This window comes from Mobula hypostoma, chromosome 8 (genome assembly GCF_963921235.1).
Source record: "Mobula hypostoma chromosome 8, sMobHyp1.1, whole genome shotgun sequence".
Classification (NCBI taxonomy): Eukaryota; Metazoa; Chordata; class Chondrichthyes; order Myliobatiformes; family Myliobatidae; genus Mobula; species Mobula hypostoma.
The window spans coordinates 112,959,578-112,983,765 of record NC_086104.1 but is presented as its reverse complement, the minus strand read 5'-3'; the positions used below and the strand labels follow the sequence as shown (position 1 = coordinate 112,983,765).

At 42.2% G+C, this 24,188-nt stretch overlaps 1 protein-coding gene across 1 annotated transcript in view; it reads left to right on the top strand.

Moving 5' to 3' along the window:
• LOC134350209 (cation channel sperm-associated auxiliary subunit epsilon-like) overlaps positions 1 to 24,188 on the top strand; it is a 132,290-nt gene that overhangs the window by 55,464 nt on the left and 52,638 nt on the right. Inside the window, exons 6-10 of the mRNA XM_063055196.1 lie at positions 7,983 to 8,041; positions 14,259 to 14,337; positions 18,464 to 18,516; positions 22,435 to 22,488; positions 23,239 to 23,272. Of these exons, the coding sequence (XP_062911266.1) occupies positions 7,983 to 8,041; positions 14,259 to 14,337; positions 18,464 to 18,516; positions 22,435 to 22,488; positions 23,239 to 23,272 (279 nt within the window). The remainder of the gene's footprint in view (positions 1 to 7,982; positions 8,042 to 14,258; positions 14,338 to 18,463; positions 18,517 to 22,434; positions 22,489 to 23,238; positions 23,273 to 24,188) is intronic.

Here is a 24,188-nt window from a genome sequence, read left to right as displayed (position 1 = left end):
CAAGGAATTTGTTCATGATTTTGTTATCAGAGGGGCAGGGGTAAAACTGATTTTGCCATTCATTATATTATCATGTTGTAATAGTCTGAGGAAACATTGATGATCATTTTCAGCTTTTACCCTCTAGTGAAATTCTATAGTAGAACTAAGCGAGGTGAGTAACAGCTGAATTGCTGCTCTTTAGGCATCACTCAAACTGTTACCTACCTGACGGAGATGACCCTGTCAAACAACAAGGAACAGTATGACACAGTACAGGACACGTGGCCAACAATGTTGTGCCAACTCTTTAGCCTTCTCCATTTTCAATCTAACTCTTCCTTCTCACGTAGCCTTCCATTTAATTTCATTCATGTGCTTATCAAAGAGTCTCTTAAGTGTCCCTAATTATTTACCTCTACCCCCCCCCCCCAGTAGCATGGTCCGCACACTTAATACTCACTGTGTAAAAACAGTGACATCCTCTCTATACTTTCCTCCAAACACCTTAAATTTATGTAATCTCGTATTAGCCATTTCTGTCCTAGTGGAGAAAGTCTCTGGCTGTCCACTCTATCTATACCTCTTATCATATATGTATCTCTCAAGTCATCCCTCATCCTCCTACGGTCCAAAGAGAACAGCCCGACCTTTCCTCAAATTTCCTGAAGTCATGACTTGAATCCAGTCAGCATCCTGGTAAATCTATTGTACATCCTTTCTTACAGCTTTATATCCTTCCTATAATGGGGTGACCAGAACTGAACACAATACTCCATGTAGTATGGCCAGCGTTTTATAGAGCAGCAACATTGCCTCGTGGCTCTTGAACTCAGTCCCCTGACTAGTGAAGACCAAACACTCCATACACATTCTTAAACACCCTACCAACTTGTATGGCAACTTCGAGTGTTCTATGAATGTGGACCTTCTGTTCTCCACACTGCTAAGAATCCTGTATTCTGCCTTCAACTTTGACCTTCCAAAGTGCATCTCTTCACACTTTCCTGGATTCATTCCATCCGTCACTTTTCAGCCCAGCTCTGCATCCTATAATGTCCTGTTGTAATCTCCGAAAACCTTCTAAAGTACGCTGTGTACATACATCTATTGATGCTTCTGGACACATCTTCAGTGATGTTCCTGGAATCATGGGGTGTTTTGGGTCTTTCAACATCATACAACCTCCTCCAGGTGACCCAGCTGGGGCTGATCAGACCCCAGCTTGTGTCCAGGTGGCTAGCTACTTATGACTCCATGGCTCCCCTCTTTTGAGCCACAGCCATCTTGAGGCCCTCTCTGCGGCATCGGTGGTACTGCGGATGGATCTCCTCTTCCTCTCTCCCTCGATGCCCAAAATGCTGAAGGCTCTAACTAAGGAACGGGCTACGAATCCCCTACAACCAACCTCCTCTGGGATACTGACAATAATTGTTGTCATGGCTTGCAGCTTCCTATCAATCCCTCCCTTTGCTGTTGCCTCCAGAATTTGGTTAACATCTTCATCAAACTGCTTCCACAGTGAAGTCATGTTAGCTGCAGGCCATTTGATCCGCCTGCTGTTAGACTTCTATAATGCTACCAACCTTCATGTCATCTAAAAACTTATTAACCCACCCTTCTACTTCCTCATCTGAGTCCTTTATAAAAATCACAAAGAGCAGGGGTCTCAGAACAAATTCCTGCAGAACATCACTGGTCGCTGATCACCAGGCAGAATATACTCTACATCAGCTACCACCTTCTGCCTTCAATTCTGAATCCACACAGCAAATTTCCATGGATCTCACACCTCTTGATTTTCTGAATGAGGATGTGAAGGGGAGCAATGTCAAGTGCCTTACTAAAGCCATATACACCATATCCTTTGCTGTATCTTCATTGATTTGTCACTTCCTTGAACTCGTGAGGCACGACCTGCTTCCCGTCACAAAGCCATGCTGTCTACCCCTAATCAGACTATGCCTTTCCAAATGCTTGTAAATCCAGTCTAAGAATTCTCTCCAATAGTGTGCCCACCACTGATGTAAGACTCGCAGATCTACATTTCTCAAAATTACTCCTGTCATCTTTTTTAAAACAAAGGGATAATATTTGTCACTCTTGAATTTTCTGGTAATACTCCTGTGGCCAATGAAAATGTAAAGATCATCGCTAAAGGCACAACAATTTCTTACCTCGCTTCCCATCGTACCCTGGGATATATCCCATGGGCTCTGGGAACTTAACTATCTTAATATTGTTCAAAATTTCCAGTACATCCTCTTTCTTAATATCAACATGTTCCAGCCTAATAGCCTGTCCTACACTGGTCTTACATTCATCAAGGTCCCCCTCAATGGTAGATACTGAAGCAAAGTACTCATTAAGGACCTTCTTTGTGTCCTCTGACTCCAGGAATATGTTTCCTCTTGCATCCCTGATCGGTCCTACCGTTATTCCAGTCATCCAGTTTTTTGCATATGCGTAGAATGCCTTAGAATTTTCCTTAATCTAGTTCACGAAGGCAGCCTCAAGTTCCTTTCTAGCTCTGTTAAATCCTTTCTTAAGCTCATTCCTGGCTATCTTATTGGGTAACCTATTGAATACTCCCAATAGAGTGTTAGTTGCCTTCTTGTTTCTGACTTCCACCCACTCTGACTCGGTGGATAATCTCTCACGACATCCACCCTTTCTGCCATTGTAATATTATCCCTGATTAGCAATGCTACTGGAACTCTTCTCCCGCTGCTTCCGTCTCCTTGTAAGCGGAACAAGTGCTACACATGCCCTTACACTTCCTCCCTTACCACCATTCAGGGCCCCAAACAGTCCTTCCAGGTGAGGCGACACCTCACCTGTGAGTTGGCTGGGGTGATATACTGCGTCCGGTGCTCCCGATGCGGCCTTCTATATATTGGCGAGACCCGACGCAGACTGGGAGATTGTTTTGCTGATCGTTTTGTAGGTACGTTCTGTCCGCCAGAGAAAGCAGGATCTCCCAGTGGCCACACATTTTAATTCCACATCCCATTCCCATTCTGATATGTCTATCCACGGCCTCCTCTACAGTAAAGATGAAGCCACACTCAGGTTGGAGGAACAACACTTTATATTCCGTCTGGGTAGCCTCCAACCTGATGGCATGAACATTGACTTCTCTAACTTCCGCTAATGCCCCACCTCCCCCTCGTACCCCATCCGTTATTTATTTATATGCACACATTCTTTCTCTCTCTCTCCTTTTTCTCCCTCTGTCCCTCTGACTATACCCCTTGCCCATCCTCTGGGTTTTTCCTCCCTTCTCCCTTTTCCTTCTCCCTGGGCCTCCTGTCCCATGATCCTCTCATATCCCTTTTGCCAATCAACTGTCCAGCTCTTGGCTCCATCCCTCCCCCTCCTGTCTTCTCCTATCATCTTGGATCTCCCCTCCCCCTCCCACTTTCAAATCTCTTACTAGCTCTTCCTTCCGTTAGTCCTGACGAAGGTTCTCGACCTGAAACACCGACTCTACCTCTTACTACAGATGCTGCCTGGCCTGCGCAACTTTGATGTGTGTTGCTTGAATTTCCAGCATCTGCAGAATTCCTTGTGAATGCTACACCCCTGCCTCTTTTATCTCCAACTCTGTCCCTGTTTGGGACATCTAAATCCTGGAACATCCAGCGCCCATTCCCCTCCTTGTGAGAGCCAAGTCACAGCATCATCGCTCTTACGTACTTGTCTATACTCTAAATTCATCACCCTTTGTCCTGATACTTCTCACATTAAAGTAAATACATTTCAACCCATCAACTGAGTGCACTATGCCCTATCCTCTTCCTTTTCTTCCCCACAATCTCTGTACATATTGCATCTAACTTAACACAAGTTGCCCCATCATCTGACCTATGACTCTGGTTCTTATTCCTCTGCCAACCTAGTTTAACCCCCTTCCCAATAGCTTCAGCAAACATTGTAAGATAATCTTCACAAGATAATCCCCATGGATTTAATTTCCTCCGAAGTCCAAAAATGTATGTCAGGCTTAAATATAGGTAATGATTACTTTTCACACTCTATGATAAAAGAAATTCAAAGGTTTATGACTTGAGAAGAAACTCGGCTGTCTTGTGTTGCTTGCAGCAGAGGAAACCAGCTCACTGCAACTAATATTAAGCCTACTCAAAATCTTTGATGTCCCCTCTCATTTTGGACTCCAGGAAATGTTGATTTGAACCTGATTTTTTTCTCAGTCAGTTCCCTCATCAGTGAATCAGTCTACAGAACCATCATGATGCTCTTTGCAGCACAAGTACTGGTTGTTTTTTTTTCTCTCTAGCAAGTTCTTGTTAGCATAATTCTAATGCAAGCTATCAATGATAATTGTATCTTCCCATCTCTGATGATAGGATTGTACATTATATGTTTATATTTCCATATTTAACATGAGGATAGAAACTTAATCATTGATTACATCTTACTGTAGTGAAAGTAAGGTTGTTTTCTACTTGGCATCATAAGTTTCTTTTCCTTTTGTTTCAGATCATAAATTGAATATTCTAATTAAGATGAACAACAATTTAATGCTTTTTGGTGTGGTTGGCACAAATGCATTAGTAAAGCTACACGTGTGGGAGCGAAAGGATTCGAAGATAATTCTTTACTCTAACCTTCTAAGTCAAATTTTAATTATTAAATTACGAAGTTCTGTAATTCATGAAAGTATTTACCCTCTGCAAATGGAAGTTTTCAGTTCCTTATTCATGATAAAAGCACCAGCATGTCCTTTTAAGAAGTTCAGCCACAATCTGGAATATCCACTGTACTATGTAGATATGGGAGAGTCTCTTTACTTTCAAGCAGAAGTCATCTACTTGAATGAAATGGGATTGCACATAGACTTAATTGATTATAATAAGGATCTAATATATACCGAAGTTTATCCTCAATATAAAGTAACTACAAGCTTTTATACAAGATCAGAGGTTTGTAATTGTTAATTATATTTCTGATTCCTTTTATTTTCTCTCACTTCCCAAGCCAGGGAAATATTTTCAACCCCTTATAACTGGAAGAAAAACATTGTATGCTTCACTGCTCTATGAAAGTAGAGCCATTGTCATCATAATTAGAGTTCACTATCATCCTCACCGTCTATGTCTTAAGTCTTGGAATTTCACTGACACCATTCCCCATTGCCACTCCCTCCACCTCCAGCAACAAAAAAAAACTTTACTTCCCTCTCTCCCTGTGAAATACTTCTTAAAACCTGTCTCCTTGACCAAGTTTCTGGTTGTCCATCATATCTTTGTGTAGCTCCTCATTTTTAAAAATTTAACATCAGATCATTTATATGAAGTGACTTGGCCTCCTTTTCCTACTTTAAAGTTGCTATGTCTATAAAGTTGTCGTTTCCAATTCATGATAGAATATTTGTTAATCTACATCAGTGTTTTCTATGGCAATGTGAAATCCAGAGCTCATAATTTTGCATAGTAATATGAAGAATTTTTAGCAGTGAAATGGGGCATTTAGCTTAACTCAAGACAAGAAATCATAGATACTGTAAATCTGAAGTAAAGCACAAAATGCTAGATGAACTCAGCAGGTCAGCAGCATCTGTGGAGGGAAATGAACAGTCGATGTTTTGAGCTAAGGTCCTACAGGACTGGGAAGAGGGCAGAAGCTAGAAAAATAGAGTGGGAGATGGGGAGGAATGTGAGCTGGTGGGTAATAGTGAGTCCATGTGAGGGATTTTGGGGGGGGCGTGTAGATTCAATGTGAAAAGCTGGGAGGTGATGGGTGGAAGGAAAGGGAATCAGAGAGGATGGTAAACTATAAAATAAAGGGAAGGAGGTGGGAAACTAGAGGTAGATGAAGGTGATGGGCAGGGCATGTGAGGGTGAGGTAGTGGAAAGAAAAGAGGTAAAGGAGCCAGAGGTTAAAGGAAAATGGGGTGATGGGGAATTCCACAGATTCACTGATCTCTGGCTAAATAAATTCCTCCTCAACTCTGTTCTAAATGAACGTCCCTCTATTCTGAGGTTATATCCTCTGGTCTTAGATTCCCCAACCATAGGAAACATCCTCCCTACACCCACTCTGTTGTGACCTTTCAACATTCGATAGCTTTCATTGAGAGCCCCCACACCCCTCATTCTTCTGAATGTGAAATGAGTACAGGCCCAGAGCCATCAAAAGCTCCTTGTAGGAAAAGCCTTTCAATCCCAGAATCATTTTTGTGAACTTCCTTTGAACTCTCGCCAATGTCAGCACATCCTTTTTTTAGATAAGGGTCCCAAAAGTGCTCACAATACTCCTAAGTGAAGTCTCATCATTATCATTATTACATCCTTGTATTTATATTCCAGTCCCGTCAAAATGAATGCTAACATTCCATTTGCATTCCTCACCACTAACTCGACCTGCAAGTTAACATTTAGGGAATACTGCACGAGGAATCCCAAGTCCCTTTGAACTTCAGATTTTTTAATTTCCTCTCCATTTAGAAAATAGTCTACATTTTTATTTCTTTTACCAAAGTGCACAATGATACACTTCCCAGCAATGCATTCCATCTGTCACTTCTTTGCCCAATCTCCTAACCTGGTTAAGTCTTCTGTAGTACCTCTGCTTCCTCAACACTACCTGCCCCTCCATCTATATTCATATTATCCGCAAACTTGGTCACAAAGCCATCAATTCCATCATCCAGATCATTGACATATAATGCAAAGAGAAGTGGTCTCAACACAGACAATTGTGGAACACCACTAGTTGCTGGCAGCCAACCAGAAAAGGCTCCCTTTTATTTCCATCCTTTGCTTCCTGCCAATCTGCTGATGCTCTATCCAAACTAATGTCTTTCCTGTAATACCATGGGCTTTTAACAGCCTTGTATGTGGAACCTTGTCAAAGGCCTTCTGAAACTCCTAGTGTACAAAATCAACTGATTCTTTATCTATCTTGATTGGCAGTCCTTCAAAGAATTCCAACAGACTTGTCAGGCAAAATTTTCCCTTGAGGAAGCAATGCTAACTATAGCCTATTTTATCGTGTGCCTCCAAAACCACAACCTAACAATTGACTCCAACATCTTCCCAACCACTGAGATCAGATAACCGGCCTGTAATTTCCATTCTTCTGCCTCAGGTTAGAGACTACCAATATGGAATATGAGGTGTTGCTCCTCCAGTCTGCACCTGGCTGCTTTTATTTTGGTGTTTATGTTACTTTGTTCTACCACACCCCTCAGTGCCCTAACACTCACCATGCAAGTCCTATTCTGGTTTGTCCTCCCAAAGTGTAACATATCACACTTATCTGCATTATATTCCATGTGCCATTTTTCCAACTGGTTCAGAATCCAATGCAAGCTTTGATGGCCTTCCTCAGTGTCTGCTACACCCTCTGTTTTGGTTACATCCACAAATTTGCTTATCTAGTTTACTACATTATCATCTAGATCATTGATACAGACAGCTAACAACACTGACCCAGCAGTGATCCCTGTGGCACACCATTATTCATAGGTCGTTAAATTCCTTGAAAAGATTGGTTAGGCACGACCTACCACTCACTCTACCATGTTGACCATCCCTAATCAGTCCTTGACAAAGCTGGTTGGTGATTAGTGGATCCAGGTGAGGAAGGCTTATCTGGGCAGATGGCTGAGAGAAGGGTGGAGATGACAAAAGACCTGATAAGAAAGAAAAGTGGGCAAGTAGGAACTAAGGGAGGAGGGAAAATGGAGATACCAAAGAAGAACATGTGTCTGGTGGGGAATTTGGGTGAGAATGTGGTCGAAGAACAGGAGAGCAGTAGGAATCACAAAGGAAGAACAATAAAAGTGTATCTCATAGAACTCCAATTAATGACAAGAGGAAAGCTTCTTCAACATGGGCATACCTTGTCCCCCTTTCTCAGGAATACCAATTAATAATACTTTTCCATACATGATATAGTACAGCAATAACGGTCAAATATAAGTATTAATAGTCCCACACTTAACAATATGCTGAATTAACTTATTTTTATTTTAGCACCTTCATCTTTATCACAAGAAGGACTACAGGAATTCAAAAAACTATACAGCAGAACTGTAAGCATACTTGCTTTGATGTCATGTTATTTATCTTTATCTTGAAATAAATTTTTAAAAATCTATCTATTTCTCTGTGCCTAAAGTATTCTAGTGCTGAGGTTCGATGGCTCCAAATTTGTCTTTGGTTTCTTATCACAGATAATTAAGGTAGACCATAAGTACAGTCATCTGTCCATCATGCACTCCCACCTCACCTATTGCACCTATCATCTGCCTGACCCTCTTTCAAACCTGTCATCTCTTTATGCTGGCTACCTTCTATACTCTCAAGGTCTTGACTCAAAAATTTGACCAACCCCTTGCCTCCACAGTTGCTACCTCACCCATTTTGTTCCTCTATCAGTTAGTGTTTTATAAGTGAAAGTAGCACATTCTACTATTCAGTAAGATCGTAGCTGATATTTGTCTTATATCTACTCAGAGTCTACACCCTCTTGGGTGGGGAATTCCAAAGCTTCAATTCCTTCTTCCTTCTGGTTGTAAATTCCTGATCCCTTATAACTCTATGCCAAGGCTTTAGACTTCCATTCCCAACTCTCCTGCTGGTGAATGTACAGACCTTGGAAAATAAAATTGAAGACCATAGAGCAAGATTGCTGTACTAGAGGGACATCAGGGACTGCTGTGTACTTCACTGAAACATGTCCATCTTCTGCATTTCAGGTGCAGTGCTGCAGCCAAATAGCTTCACCATTCTCCACAAAGACAGTTAGTTGAGTCATTTTAGAGGTAGAGGAGGTGGAGTATGCATTAGGATTAACTCATTGTCGTGTTTTTGATTTTGCTGGTTGTTTTGCTGAGGCAGCGAGAAGTGTAGACAGAGTCCATGGAAGGGAGACTAATTTCTATGATGTGCTGAACTGTATCTATAAGTCTTGTGATCACAGTTAGAGCAGTTGCCATACCAAGTGAAGAACCATCTGGATAAGGTGCTTTCTATGGTGCATTGATTAAAAATTAGTTAGGGATATGTCAAATGTTTTCAGCCTTCTGAGGAAGTAGAGGCTACGGACATGACACCATATGGGGCTGGGCCAGGTCCTTTTTGCAGGTTCAGTATATAGCTAGGGTGCACAGTACTGTGTTTGTCAATTTGGAGTAGAGAGCAAGTTTGTAAATTGGTGGGGTGGGGGGAGCAAAGGATGTTGGGAAAGGCAAGGGTGGAGCACTGCAGGAGGGGTGTGGGACTGGTGGCCAGGAGCAGGGGTTGGCGCAGGCATGGAGACACCCAGTCCTGACGCACCAGACAAGGTCATTTGTTTCCAAATAGCTGGTTTATTGATCAGACAGAATGTCTCTGGTGTTTCTTGCTCCCTCCCCTCTTTCCCTTTTTCACAAATATGATTCCCCTCTCCCTGCCCCCTTCCTGCTCTCAGCCCACAATAGAGACCCATATCAGAATCAGGTTGATCATCACTCAATGTGTTATGATTTTTATTTTGTGGCAGCTGCACAGTGCAATAGATAAAATTACTGAAGTATTAAAGTCTTTAGGCACCATAACTATATGCATGAACTGTCAGGATCAATCAGTTCCACGTCCCTCTGTACCTGATTAGTGCAGTATCAATAAACAGAATGTAAAATAATTGGTTATTCGTTAAATAGCATGTGATACCATGGCAACCAGTAGTTCAGCTGGGAAGGGACAAAGAAGGCTAAAGGGTGTTCGGTCTGGACTGGACTATAAATGTGACTATCGTGATTTTGGAGAAAAACAGAATGAATAGTAGGGGGAGATCTCCTTACCAACATGAGAGTCCAAGACCAACTCAGAAAAGAGTCTGGGATTCAAAGAACAATGGATACCACAAGAATGAGACTGATAACATAGAAAACTTACAGCACAATACAGGCCCTTCAGCCCAGAATATTGTGCTGAACATGTACTTACTTTAGAAAATACCTAGGGTTACAATATAATGCTCTATTTTTCTAAGATCCATCTACCTATCCACGAGTCTCTTAAAAGACCCTATCCTATCTGCCTCCACCATTGTTGCCAGCAGTCCATTCCATGCACTCACCACTCTCTACGTTAAGAAAAACTTAACCCTGACATCTCCTCTGTACCTACTTCCAAGCACCTTAAAATGGTGCCTTCTTGTGTTAGCCATTTCAGCCCTGGGAGAAAGCCTCTTGACTGCCACATGATCAATGCCTCTCATCATCTTATATACCTCTGTCAGGTCACCTCTCACCCTCCATTGCTGCAAGGAGAAAAGGCCAAGTTCACTCAACCTATTCTCATAAGGCATGCTCTCCAATCCAGGCAACATCCTTGTAAATCTCCTCTGTACCCTTTCTATAGTTTCCACATCTTTCCTGTAGTGAGGTGACCAGAACTGAGCACAGTACTCCAAGTGGAGTCTGACCAGGGTCCTATATAGCTGTAACATTACCTCTTGGCTCTTAAGCTCATTTCCACAGTTGATGAAGGCCAATGCACTGTATGCCTTCTTAACCTCACAGTCAACCTTCACAGCTGCTTTGAGTGTCTTATAGACTCGGACCCCAACATCCCTCTGATCCTCCACACTGCCAAGAGTCTTACTGTTAATACTGTATTCTGCCATCATATTTGGCCTCCAAAATGAACCACTTCACAATTATCTAGGTTGAGCTCCATCTGCCACTTCTCAGCCCAGTTTTGTATCATATTGATGTCCTGCTGTAACCTCTGACAGCCCTCCACACTATCCGCAACACCCCCAGCCTTTATGTTATCAGCAAATTTACTAACCCATCCCTCCACTTCCTCATCCAGGTAATTTATAAAAATCATGAAGAGAAAGGGTCTCAGAACAGATCCCTGAGACACACCACTGGTCACCGACCTTCATGCAGAATATGACCTGTCTACAAACACTATTTGCCTTCTGTGGGCAAGCCAATTCTGGATCCACAAAGCAATGTCCCCTTAGATCCCATGCCTCCTTACTTACATGGTATACCTTATCAAATGCCTTGCTGAAATCCATATACACTACATCTACCGGTCAACCTTCATCAACGTGTTTAGTCACATCCTCAAAAAATTCAGTCAGGCTCGTAAGGCACGACCTGCCTTTGACAAAGCCATGCTGACTATTCCTAATCATATTATGCCTCTCCAAAGGTTCATAAATCTTGCCTCTTGGGATCTTTTCCATCAACTTACCAACCACTGAAGTAAAACTCACTGGTCTATAATTTCCTGGGCTATCTGTACTTCCCTTTCTTGAATAAGGGAACAACATCTGCAACCCTTCAATCCTCCGAAACCTCTCCCATCCCCATTGATGATGCAAAGATCGTTGCCAGAGGCTGAGCAATCTCCTTCCTTGCCTCCCACAGTAACCTGGGGTACATTTCATCCAGTCCCAGAGACATCCAACTTGATGCTTTCCAAAAGCTCCAGCACATCCTCTTTCTTAATGTCTATGTGCTCAAGCTTTTCAATCTGTTGGAAGTCATCGCTACAATCGCCAAGATCCTTTTCTGTAGTGAATACTGAAGCAAAGTATTCATTAAGTATCTCTGTTATCTCCTCTGGTTCCATACACACTTTTCCACTGTCACACTTGATTGGACCTTTTCTCTCACGTCTTATCCTCTTGCTCTTCACATAATTGTCGAATGCCTTGGGGCTTTCTTAATCCTGCTCGCCAAGGCCTTCTCTGGCTCTGCTAATTTCATTCTTAAACTCCTTTCTGCTAGCCTTATAATCTTGTAGAACTCTATCATTACCTAGTTTTTTTGGACCCTTTTGTAAGTTTTTTTTCCTTCTTGACTAGATTTTCAACAGCCTTTGTACACCACGGATCCTGTACCTTACCATCCTTTCCCTGTCTCATTAGAATATACCTATGCAAAACATCACGCAAATATCTCCTGAATGTTTGCCGCATTTCTGCCGTACATTTCCCTGAGAACATCTGTTTCCAATTTATGCTTCCAGGTAGTTTCCTGTTTTACAGGGTGATAGAATGTTTTAAGCTAGGTTGGGGGAAGGTGTCTTTTCAGTTAGGAGTTTAAATAAAATTACATAAATAGCTGACCAGTTATTAATTGTTTGATTCTAATATAAGTGGGGCAGAAAACAAGACCAAGGAAACACGTTCCTTGCTCTGTGCAGGAGGAGAGGTATGCTCAAGGGCTCTATAAGAGAGGGAAAGCTTCTGTTCAGGAAAGAGGAAGGTATCTGGATGGAAAATTGTAAACAATGTTTATTTTACTACAATAATAATGCAAAGTAATTTATGATAATAGTGGATGACTATGCTTCCAGAAACAGGTGAATTGATCATAGGGAACAAGGACACGGCAGACCAATTGAATAAATACTTTGGTTCTGTCTTCACTAAGGAGGACATAAATAATCTTCTGGAAATAGGGGACCGAGAGTCTAGTGAGATGGAGGAACTGAGGGAAATGCATGTTAGTAGGGAAGTGGTGTTAGGTAAATTGACGGGATTAAAGGCAGATAAATCCCCAGGGCCAGATCCCAGAGTGCCTAAGGAAGTAGCCCAAGAAATAGTGGATGCATTAGTGATAATTTTTCAAAACTCTTTAGATTCTGGATTAGTTCCTGAGGATTGGAGGGTGGCTAATGTAATCCCGCTTTTTAAAAAAGGAGGGAGAGAGAAACCAGGGAATTATAGACCGGTAAGCCTGACATCGGTGGTGGGGAAAATGCTAGAGTCAGTTATCAAAGATGTGATAACAGCACATTTGGAAAGCGGTGAAATGGTCGGACAAAGTCAGCATGGATTTGTGAAAGGAAAATCATGTCTGACAAATCTCATAGAATTTTTTGAGGATGTAACTAGTAGAGTGGATAGGGGAGAACCAGTGGATGTGGTATATTTGGATTTTCAAAAGGCTTTTGACAAGGTCCCACGCAGGAGATTAGTGTGCAAACTTAAAGTACATGGTATTGGGGGTATGGTATTGATGTGGATAGAGAATTGGTTGCCAGACAGGAAGCAATGAGTGGGAATAAACGGGACCTTTTCAGAATGGCAGGCAGTGACTAGTGGGGTACCGCAAGGCTCAGTGCTAGGACCCCAGTTGTTTACAATATATATTAATGACTTAGACAAGGGAATTAAATGCAGCATCTCCAAGTTTGCGGATGACACGAAGCTGGGCGGCAGTGTTAGCTGTGAGGAGGATGCTAAGAGGATGCAGGGTGACTTGGATAGGTTGGGTGAGTAGGCAAATTCATGGCAGATGCAATTTAATGTGGATAAGTGTGAGGTTATCCACTTTGGTGGCAAGAACAGGAAAACAGATTATTATCTGAATGGTGGCCGATTAGCAACGAGACCTGCGTGTCATTATACACCAGTCTTTGAAAGTGGGCATGCAGGTACAGCAGGCGGTGAAAAAGGCGAATGGTATGCTAGCATTCATAGCAAGAGGGTTCGAGTACAGGAGCAGGGAGGTACTACTGCAGTTGTACAAGCCCTTAGTGAGACCACACCTGGAGTATTGTGTGCAGTTTTGGTCCCCTAATCTGAGGAAAGACATTCTTGCTATAGAGGGAGTACAAAGAAGGTTCACCAGATTGATTCCTGGGATGGCAGGACTTTCATATGATGAAAGATGGGATCGACTGGGCTTATACACATTGGAATTTAGAAGATTGAGGGGGGATCTTATTGAAACGTATAAAATCCTAAAGGGATTGGACAGGCTAGATGCAGGAAGATTGTTCCCGATGTTGGGGAAGTTCAGAACGAGGGGTCACAGTTTGAGGATAAAGGGGAAGCCTTTTAGGACCAAGATTAGGAAAAACTTCACACAGAGAGTGGTGAATCTGTGGAATTCTCTGCCACAGGAAACAGTTGAGGCTAGTTCATTGGCTATATTTAAGAGGGAGTTAGATATGGCCCTTGTGGCTAAAGGGATCAGAGGGTATGGAGAGAAGGCAGGTACAGGGTTCTGAGTTGGACGATCAGCCATGATCATACTGAATGGCGGTGCAGGCTCGAAGGGCCGAATGACCTACTCCTGCACCTATTTTCTATGTTTCTACAGCTCGATTTCCCTTAAAGGTCCATTGAAGTTTGCTGAGTACCTCAGTTTCTGTTGACTTCAGTCAAATTGATTTTGGAAACAAAATTAAGCCTCTGTTATTTTGAGAACTAATGGCAGAGCTAAAATTTCTAGATGCTTCTTCTTGAAACTTTCTTTAATGAATTGTGGCAACATTTGATTGGTATTTCAGAGAAGCAACAAGTGGGGTTTTATCTGTGGAATTCCAAGTCAATCGTATCGAATATTCTTGTGAGTCTTCAGCAATGAGGGTATGTTTTATGTAACTAATTTGTCATCATTTGATAATGTTAGTGGTTCTCTCTTCTTCAAACCTGCCTTCTTCACTCCTCTACTTAGAAATTTACAGGATCTTTCCATCCATTTAAACTTTCATCCCATCTCCAGCCCTTTACCTTCCGCTCACCTGGCTTCACCTATCATCTCCTAGCTAGTCCTCCTTCCCCTCCCCACACCTTTTTTTAAAATTCTGGCTTCCTCCCGCTTCCTTTCCATACTATAGATGCTGCCTGACCAGTGGAGTTCCTCCAGCATTTTGAATGTGATACTCTGGATGTCCAGCATCTACAGAATCTCCCATGTTTATCCCATCTCCAGTCCTCTTTTCTTGAAGGCCTTGAATGTGTTGTAACTTACTAAATATTTGTCATCGTGCTTGAATCCCTTTGTTTGCGTCCTTCCACTCAGGTTCCTTTCCCCTGCACTACACAGAAAGGACTCTGATTAAAGTGACAAATGGCATTCTGATGAATCTAATCATCTCTTCTTGTTCTTCTCAAACTGATTTGTAGTCTTTGGCATAGCTGACTACACCAAACTTCATCCCACTAGGTGGGATCACATTCTCTATCCTTTCCTATCTTATCCAGTGAATTCCCCAGAACTGTTCCATTTTCTGCATCCCTATGTTCCCCTGAGGGTTAATCCTTGACCCCGCCCCCCCCCAACCCCGGTTCTTTCTAATCTAAAATCTACAGCAACATCTAAAAACCTGGCAGCAGTTTCCATACAGTCTTACCATCTGTCTTACAATATTCAGCTTTGTATCACTACTACTCTTTTGAGCTGCCTCCTGATTGTCAGACTGCGCCCTAAGCTCCACGAATCCAACTGAATATTATTGAAGTCATCATCATCAGCTCCTGTCAAAAAGTCTATTCCCTGGTCCAAACCCAACTGCTTGCTTTAGTAGCTGTCAAGATTTTTGTTTTGCCAATTCTGGCTTATTATTTACCAGTGAAGTTACCTGCCCCCCATTGGAAACTGTGATTTCAATTACCAAGCTTTGGAATTCTTTTCCTATATCTCTCTTCTTTTCTTTCCCTTAAGTTTTATATGATGCACTATGCTTTTGGAGACTTGTTCCGTCATCTCTGTTTGTATCTCAGTGTCAATTTTTCTTTGGTAAAGCTCCTATAAAGCATGTTGATATTGAACTAAACTATACTAAACTCAAAACAAATTCAAATGAATCCAGAAAAGTGGGAATTAGGAGAGCTAGAAGGGGCCACGTAAAGTTGTTGGTAAGTAGGACCAGCTCCATCATGGATACTAGCCATCTCAATATCAAGGTCATCTTCAGAAGGCAATGTCTCAAAAAGGTGGCAAGAAGGTAGGGATACCCGTTACCCAGGACATGATTTCTTTTCATTACTACCATCAGAGAGAAGGTACAGGAACCTGAAGACACATACTCAAAAATTTTCAGAGCAGCTTTCTCCCTTCCACCATCAGATTTCTGAACGGACAAAATGAACCAACCCATGAACCCAACCTCACTACTTTTGCAACACACATCAAAGTTGCTGGTGAACGCAGAGGGTCAGGCAGCATCTCTAGGAAGAGGTACGGTCGACGTTTCAGGCCGAGACCCTTCGTCAGGACTAACTGAAGGAAGAGCTCATAAAAGATTTGAAAGTGGGAGGGGGAGGGGGAGATCCAAAATGATAGGAGAAGACAGGAGGGGGAGGGATGGAGCCAAGAGCTGGACAGGTGATTGGCAAAAGGGATATGAGAGGATCATGGGACAGGAGGCCCAGGGAGAAGGAAACTGCGGGGGGGGGGAACCCAGAGGATGGGCAAGGGGTATAGTCAGAGGGACAGAGAGAAAAAGGAGAGTGAGAGAAAGGACGTGTGTATATAAATAACGGATGGAGTACGAGGGGGAGGTGGGGCATTAGCGGAAGTTAGAGAAGTCAATGTTCATGCCATCAGGTTGGAGGCTACCAGAAGGAATATAAGGTGTTGTTCCTTCAACCTGAGTGTGGCTTCATCTTTACAGTAGAGGAGGCCATGGATAGACATGTCAGAATGGGAATGGGATGAGGAATTAAAATGTGTGGCCACTGGGAGATCCTGCTTTCTCTGGCGGACAGAGCATAGGTGTTCAGCAAAACGATCTCCCAGTGTGTGTCGGGTCTCGCCAATATATAAAAGGCACATCGGGAGCACCGGACGCAGTATATCACCCCAGCCGACTCACAGGTGAAGTGTCGCCTCACCTGGAAGGACTGTCTGGGGCCCTGAACGGTGGTAAGGGAGGAAGTGTAAGAGCATGTGTAGCACTTATCCTTGTAAGCGGAATAAGTGCTACACATGCCCTCACACTTCCTCCCTTACCACCATTCAGGGCCCCAAACAGTCCTTCCAGGTGAGGCGACACTTCACCTGTGAGTCGGCTGGGGTGATATACTGCGTCCGGTGCTCCCGATGTGCCTTTTATATATTGGCGAGACCCGACGCACACTGGGAGATCGTTTTGCTGAACACCTATGCTCTGTCCGCCAGAGAAAGCAGGATCTCCCAGTAGCCACACATTTTAATTCTACATCCCATTCCCATTCTGACATGTCTATCCATGGCCTCCTCTACTGTAAAGATGAAGCCACACTCAGGTTGGAGGAACAACACCTTATATTCCTTCTGGGTAGCCTGCAACCTGATGGCATGAACATTGACTTCTCTAACTTCCGCTAATGCCCCACCTCCCCCCGTACCCCATCCGTTATTTATTTATATACACATATTCTTTTTCTCTCTCTCCTTTTTCTCCTTCTGTCCCTCTGACTATACCCCTTGCCCATCCTCTGGGTTCCCCCCCCCCCACTTTTTCCTTCTCCCTGGGCCTCCTGTCCTATGATCCTCTCATATCCCTTTTGCCAATCACCTGTCCAGCTCTTGGCTCCATCGCTCTCACTCCTGTCTTCTCTTACATTTTGGATTTCCCCCTCCCCCTCCCACTTTCAAATCTCTTACTAGCTCTTCCTTCAGTTGGTCCTGAGGAAGGGTCTCGGCCTGAAACGACGACTGTACCTCTTCCTAGAGAGATGCTGCCTGACCTGCTGCGTTCACCAGCAACTTTGATGTGTGTTGCTTGAATTTCCAGCATCTGCAGAATTTCTCATGTTTGTGTCACTACTTTTGCTCTCTTTTTGCACTACTCATTTAAATATGGGAAAGAGTAGGACCAATCAAGAAGAAAGGAGGGAACGTATGCTTGGTGGTGGATGATGTGGTTGAGATTACTCCTAAGTGAGTACTTTACATCGGTACTTACCAAGGAGAAGGACATGGACGATAGTGAGATCGGTGTGAAGCAGGCCAATATGCTAGGCATTTTGGGATATAGTCTTATTGTTGGGTCTCTTAAAGCACATTAAGGTGGGTAAGTCATGGACTGAGAGAGTATTGAAAGGCAAGAAAGGAGATGGGTGGATCCTTGTCCAATGTCTTTGTGTTCTCTCTAGCCACATTTGAGGTTCCACGGGATTGGTGAGTAGCTAATGTTTCATTATTTGAGAAGGGAAATAGGGGGAATCTTGGAACTGTAGACCAGTGAGTTACACTGGATATAGAGAAGCTATTGGAGAAAATTATTAGGGATTGGATCTATGAGCATTTGGAATACCATGGCCCAAGTTTTTTGTATCATTTTGTGTGTATATCAGGTTGTTGTTGCACCTCATACAGCAGAAAAGTAAGGACAATAAAGAAGTGGCCCCCCAAAAATAACATCTTGTAGAGGAATGCACTTTATAGAATGCACACAAATGGGAGGCTCAACTGATTTCAAAAGCCAGACATTCTTTAGAATTTACAAGGTTTTGTAAACTGGAAAAGTAGGGTTAATTGGATAGTACTTTCAAAGAATCAGTGCAGACACAATGAGAATGACCTTCTGAGTTTCAGGAATTTGAAAATGTGGTAGTGTAGAGGCCACTAACCCCCTCTTTCTGTGCTGAACACGAATGCTCATTCAAGATAACAGGATACTTCTTTTCATTCCAGCTTTATTTTACCCGTAAGATTTTTTTAAGCTTATAGTAAAACTCTGTATAAGGAAGAAAAGGGCAGTGATACATTTTATTTACTTCACAGGTCGCCCATGTTGCTGTGGGTTGTCCTCCAAATAAACATATAACTGTAGTAAGGTATGGCCTTTCTTTCCTTTTTTAGTGTTATTCCAACTTGACTTCTGCTTCATTATACTGACACCTGATGTGATAGTTTAGGTTATTATCTCTAGTTTAATATGCTGTGGAGATGCTATCATATGACCTCCCTCTTTCCGCTCTTCCCCATCATCACTCACTTTCCCATGCTGACTGGAATACAAATAGACCCCATCTTATTTGATGATTCAAAGAAATGGTCCTTGGCACTCAGAAAGATCTTGCAAATGGGAATTCACCCAATGGAGGGAAGGCCTCAGATTTACTTGTAGTTCTCAGTGTATAGGAGCACTCCCACTCAAGGAAAGCAAAAAATCGTTTTAAAAAAAGAAACTTAACAATCAGAATCTACACTGCACCAAGTTCTCCTCTGATAGATGGGTATGATGTTCAATCTATATATTTAAAGAAATCTGGTTTACCATGGTTAACAAAAGATATGTAAAAATAGAATCTGATGAAACAAGTGAGAGATTGTCAGGCTAGTTCCTCAAGCAGATTTTTTTTTAATCACTTCCTTGATCTCAGAAACTTGAAATAGAAGTGAAATATTGTAGATCATGAAAATATGAACAGGAGAACTTTGGAGCAACTCAGTAGGTCAGGCTGCATCCATAGAGAGAAACAGTTAACATTTCATGTTAGAATCATAGAGTTCAACCACACAGAAACAGATTCTTCAGCTCATCTCATTAATGCTGACCAAGATGTCTGCCTGAAGTAAGCCTACTTTCCTGCATTTGGTCCATAATTCCCTAAACCTTTTCTATTCATGTACCTGTCTAAATGTCTTTTAAACATTCATAATGCTGGAAGAACTCAGCAGATCAGGCAGCATAGATGAAAAGGAGGAAACAGTCAACATTTCAGGCCAAACCTTACATCGGGATTCAAAAGGAAGAGACAAGCAGCCAGATTAAGAAGGTGGGAGAATGGGAAGGAGGACAAGCTAGAAGGTCATATGTGAAGCTAGGTGGGAGAGGTAGGTGGTTAAAGTGTGAAGATCGGAGGTGCTAAGGCTGAAGAAGGAGGAGTCTAATAGGAGAGAAGAGAAGACTATGGGAGAAAGGGTAGGAGGAGGGACAACTTCTTATTCTTGCCTTTTTCTCCCTTTCCTTTCCAGTCCTGATGAAGGGTCTTGGCGAAACATCAACTATTTATTGCTTTCCATAGATGTTGCCTGACCTGCCAAATTCCTCCAAAAGTTTGTGTGTGTTACTATAGATTTCCATCATCTTAAAGATTTCAAAGGTACATTTAATTTCAGAAATGTACACAATATACATCCTGAAATTCTTTTTCTTCGCAAACATCCACAGAAACAGAGGAATGCCCCAAAGAATGAATGATAGCTAAATGTTAGAACCCCAAACAGCTCCCCAACTCATGCATAAGCAGTAGCAAACCAATGATCCTCCCCTTCACAAGACTGCTTGTTCACCCGGTAATTCGACATACCACAGGTCCCTCTCTTTCCCTAATAAGGGAAAAAGAGATGTCCCTGTTTCACAGCGAGAGGGGAGTCATAACAACCAACTTGCTGATTTACAGTGTTAAAAGTCTGTTGCATCACTTCTTCTGAGCTCTGAGCCCAAAGAACTCAGGTGTCTGAGCACACAGCCAGCAGCCAGCTTGCTGCTTTTGATCTCCTGTCTCCCACGACACACCGGTCTCTTGCGGTGGCACCAACCTCGAGTCCGGCCACCTCCAGAGCCACGAAATCTCGGAACCCTGAAGGCGCGTTAGTCTTCTAGGCCACATCCTTGGCATATCGAATAGCAGCCAGTTGTGAGACCACGAGAGCGGGTCCCGCTCCCGCGAAGAACCAAAGTCAGCATGTAACTCCAGGTCAGGGTCTTCAAAAGAACTCTGAAAAGGGAAAATAGAGACATTAAAGATAGAAATAGAGCTGTTTCCGAAGATGCAAGCAAAGGAATCATCATTAGACGCCATTGTTTTTCTAAGCTCCTCCTCTGCAGAATCCCTTGTGTCTTTTAAGCACTGTTATTGCACCTGCCTTGAAAGCTTCTTCTGGCAGCTCATCCCATATAACCACCACCCACTGTGTGTTTAAAAATAAATAAATAGAAGTTTCCCCCTCAGGTCCCTTAGATCCCTTGTATATCTTGCTCCCTGCAACCCTCTAGTTTAAAACTCCTCTATATTAGGGGTAAAATACTTTGTGACCGTCCACCTTACCTATACCTTTTTCACCTCAGGTGGTTGAGGAAATTTGGTATGGGCCCCCAAATCCTAAGAACTTTCTACAGGGGCACAATTGAGAGCATCCTGACTGGCTGTATCACTGCCTGGTATGGAAACTGTACCTCCCTTAATCGCAGGGCTCTGCAAAGTGTGGTGTGGACAGCCCAGCGCATCTGTAGTCGTAAACTTCCCATGATTCAGGACATCTACAAGGACAGATGTGTAAAAAGGGCCCATAAGATTATTGGGGGACCCAAACCATCCCAACCACAATCTATTCCAGTTGCTACCATCCGGAAAACGGTACCACAGCATAAAAAGTAGGACCAACAGGCTCTGGGACAGCTTCTTCCACCAGGCCATCACAAGACTGATGAACTCGTGCTGATTTGAGTGTACTCTATATTACATTGACTCTTCTATTTATTATAAATTACTATGATTGCACATTTAGATAAAGATGTAATGTAAATATTTTTACTCATGTATGTGAAGGATGTAAGAAATAAAGTCAATTCAATTCAATACCCCTCATGATTTTATCTATCTTATTTATCTCAGCCCCCTACACTCCAAGGACAAAAGTTCCAGCTGATCCAGCTTCTCCTATAAAACTCAAGCTCTTTAGTCTAGGGAACAGCCTCATCAATCTTTATGCTATCCTTCCTATAGCAGGGGCTTAGAAATATTGCTGTACATTTTGTTTGCATTGTATTAATGAATTTCTAACTGCAAGAATTACAATGTTTATGATTTTCCTTCTGGATTCCTCAGGTATCTGTTGCAGTAATGCATGATACCACTTGGATATACTCTGAATGAGACTGCTGTAATTATAATTCATGGAAGCATGCAGGCCACTGGGACAGAAATAAATCTTCGCAAGAAATGCAATTACACCTATTTAAGGGGAAATTGCTGCGAATGGTCTTGAGTACATTCAGATATTAAAAATATTCCCTTTTTCTCTCACAGATCTTGAAGACCACACTTGGTCACATCCACCTTTGCCATGGCCCCTACTCATGACACAATCTCTAACAATTCCAATGTACATTTAAAGAAGATTATAGCTATGATACTATCTGGATACCTTGACCTTAATCTTAAGGTCCTTATTCACCCCACTTACTAACACCATCACCTCAAACCCAAGCCTTTTTCTCCTCCCTCATGCATGACCTCTCTGATTGTTTTCCTTGATTCTTCAGCAGTAAAGATACAGTGCCCAAATGGATCTTTGGCACAATAGTTTTCTTCCAGACCATTAAAAGAAACAGATGTTGGATTCCTGTCCACTGCACAATTAATGCTATCTAAGAATTCTCAAACTGACATTGAAGGTGTCAATTCAGAAATCATTCTTTTTGAGATTTATTCAGTAGTAAGGTTATGCAATGAGAAGAAATGTGATTTATGTTGGAATGGAGGACAGGAGAGATTAAATTACAAAAGGACTAATAGCCCATGGCAAAGTGGGCAATAAATAAAGATGATGAAAATAAAACAGACTGAGAAAGGACAAAGGGGAGTGTAGTAATACACATCATGATTCCACTTGGTTAATTTTGCTAGTAGACTCATTTTCAACTAGTGGTCATTTGATTCATTTGCACCATGATGCGGTAGTTCCAATATACTTCCTTGTTTCATCTGCCTTAATTAAATTTTATTACTTCCCCATTTATTTAGACCCGGTATAAGTGAATGCGCATTCAAACATAAGAAAAGGATGATGGTTCCTAGGTGAGAAGAAATATTTTGAAATGTCTGTTTAATTGTTGTTGAATGCATTCTAGGTTCATTTGGCAGCTTATTAAGTTTGCATAAGACTTGTTTCGTAGGTGGAAATTCCAGATTAAGTAGTATTATCATTACTACGGATATGCATTGCAATAATTGATTCTGTTATATTTGTGTTTTTTAAAATTACTGAGAATTGTCTTTCAAACATGACTGTATATGTATCTAAATTTATGTTGACTGTCAGTGAAGAAAGCCATAAAATAATCATTATTAGTCCTCGTTTTATCTGTCCTTCTCATTTCACCTCTTTTATCTTCATCTCAGCTTTGCCATTTTGGAAAATAATTCATTCTATATTCATCCTTTTATTTATCCCCTTGAAATTATTTCTTTAAACTTTCTATTTATCTCATCTCACTTGTTCTGCCTTCTGATACTGCTTAGTTTTGATTCACACTGGGAAGTTACAAGTCATGTTACTGTTATTGCATCACCTATAAGAAGAGGGCATGAGTATTTTTCCAATGTCTAGCAGTATCAGAGTCTTTGTAATCTCCAGTTCAGCTAAAGGCTAGAACACTTATGAGAGTTGGAGATGAAACCCAGGCTTTCCTGATTTCTCCAGCTGTGTATTACAGGATGCAGTTCAGTGTTATACTAAATTTGTGGAGCTCTTTGCATTGCTTTTAGAAGGCACAATGCCCATATATTTGAAAAATCTCACTTTATTTTTGAATTTTCTATGATTAGATCAGTTTTAAGAGAGCCCTCAACAAAAGATCTGGTGAGTTCTTCAAATTGTTGTTATCTTTGTTTTTACACAAACTTAAAGTTAAATATTTTGTATTCCTTAAAAAAATAAATGTATGCAACACACACAATGCTGGAGGAACTCAGCAGGCCAGGCAGCATCTATGGAAAAGAGTACAGTTGACGTTTTGGGCCAAGACCCTTCATGAGGACTGAAGGAAAAAAGATGAGGAGTTGAGAGTTGGCGGGGGGTGGGGGGGGCAAGCAGAAGAAGAAACACAAGGTGATAGGTGAAACTGGGAGGGCGGGAGGGATGAAATAAACTGCTGGGAAGTTGATGAAAGAGATGCAGGGCTGGAGAAGACAGAAGGCCATGGAAGAAAGAAAAAAGGAAGGAGAACCAAAGAGTCGATGAGCAGGCATGGCGATAAGGTGAGAGGGGGAAAGGGGGCGGGGATGCATACGAGAAGTTCGAGATTCATGTCATCAGGTTGGAGCTATGCAGACAGAATACGTATAATATATTGCTCTGCAACCTAAGAATGGCCTCATTGTGACTGTAAAGGAGGCCACGAATGGACATGTCAGAATGGGAAGTGGAATTAAAATGGGTGGCTACTGCGAGATCCCACTTTTTTCTAGCATTTGGCAAAGTGGTCTCCCAATCTAAGTTAAGTCTCACCGATATACAAGAGGCCACACCCGGGAGCATTGAAAACAATAGATGACCCCAACAGACTCATAGGTGAAGTGTTGTTTCACTGGAAAGGACTGTTTAGGGCCCTGAATGGTGGTAAGGGAAGAGGTGTAGGGGCAGATGTAGCACTTGTTCTGCTTGCAAGGGTAAGTGCCAGGTGGGAGATCAGTTGGGAGGGACAATGGATAAGGGAATTGCATAGGGAGCAATCCCTGTGGAAAGCAGAAAGTTGCTGGGGGGGGGAGGAAAAGAT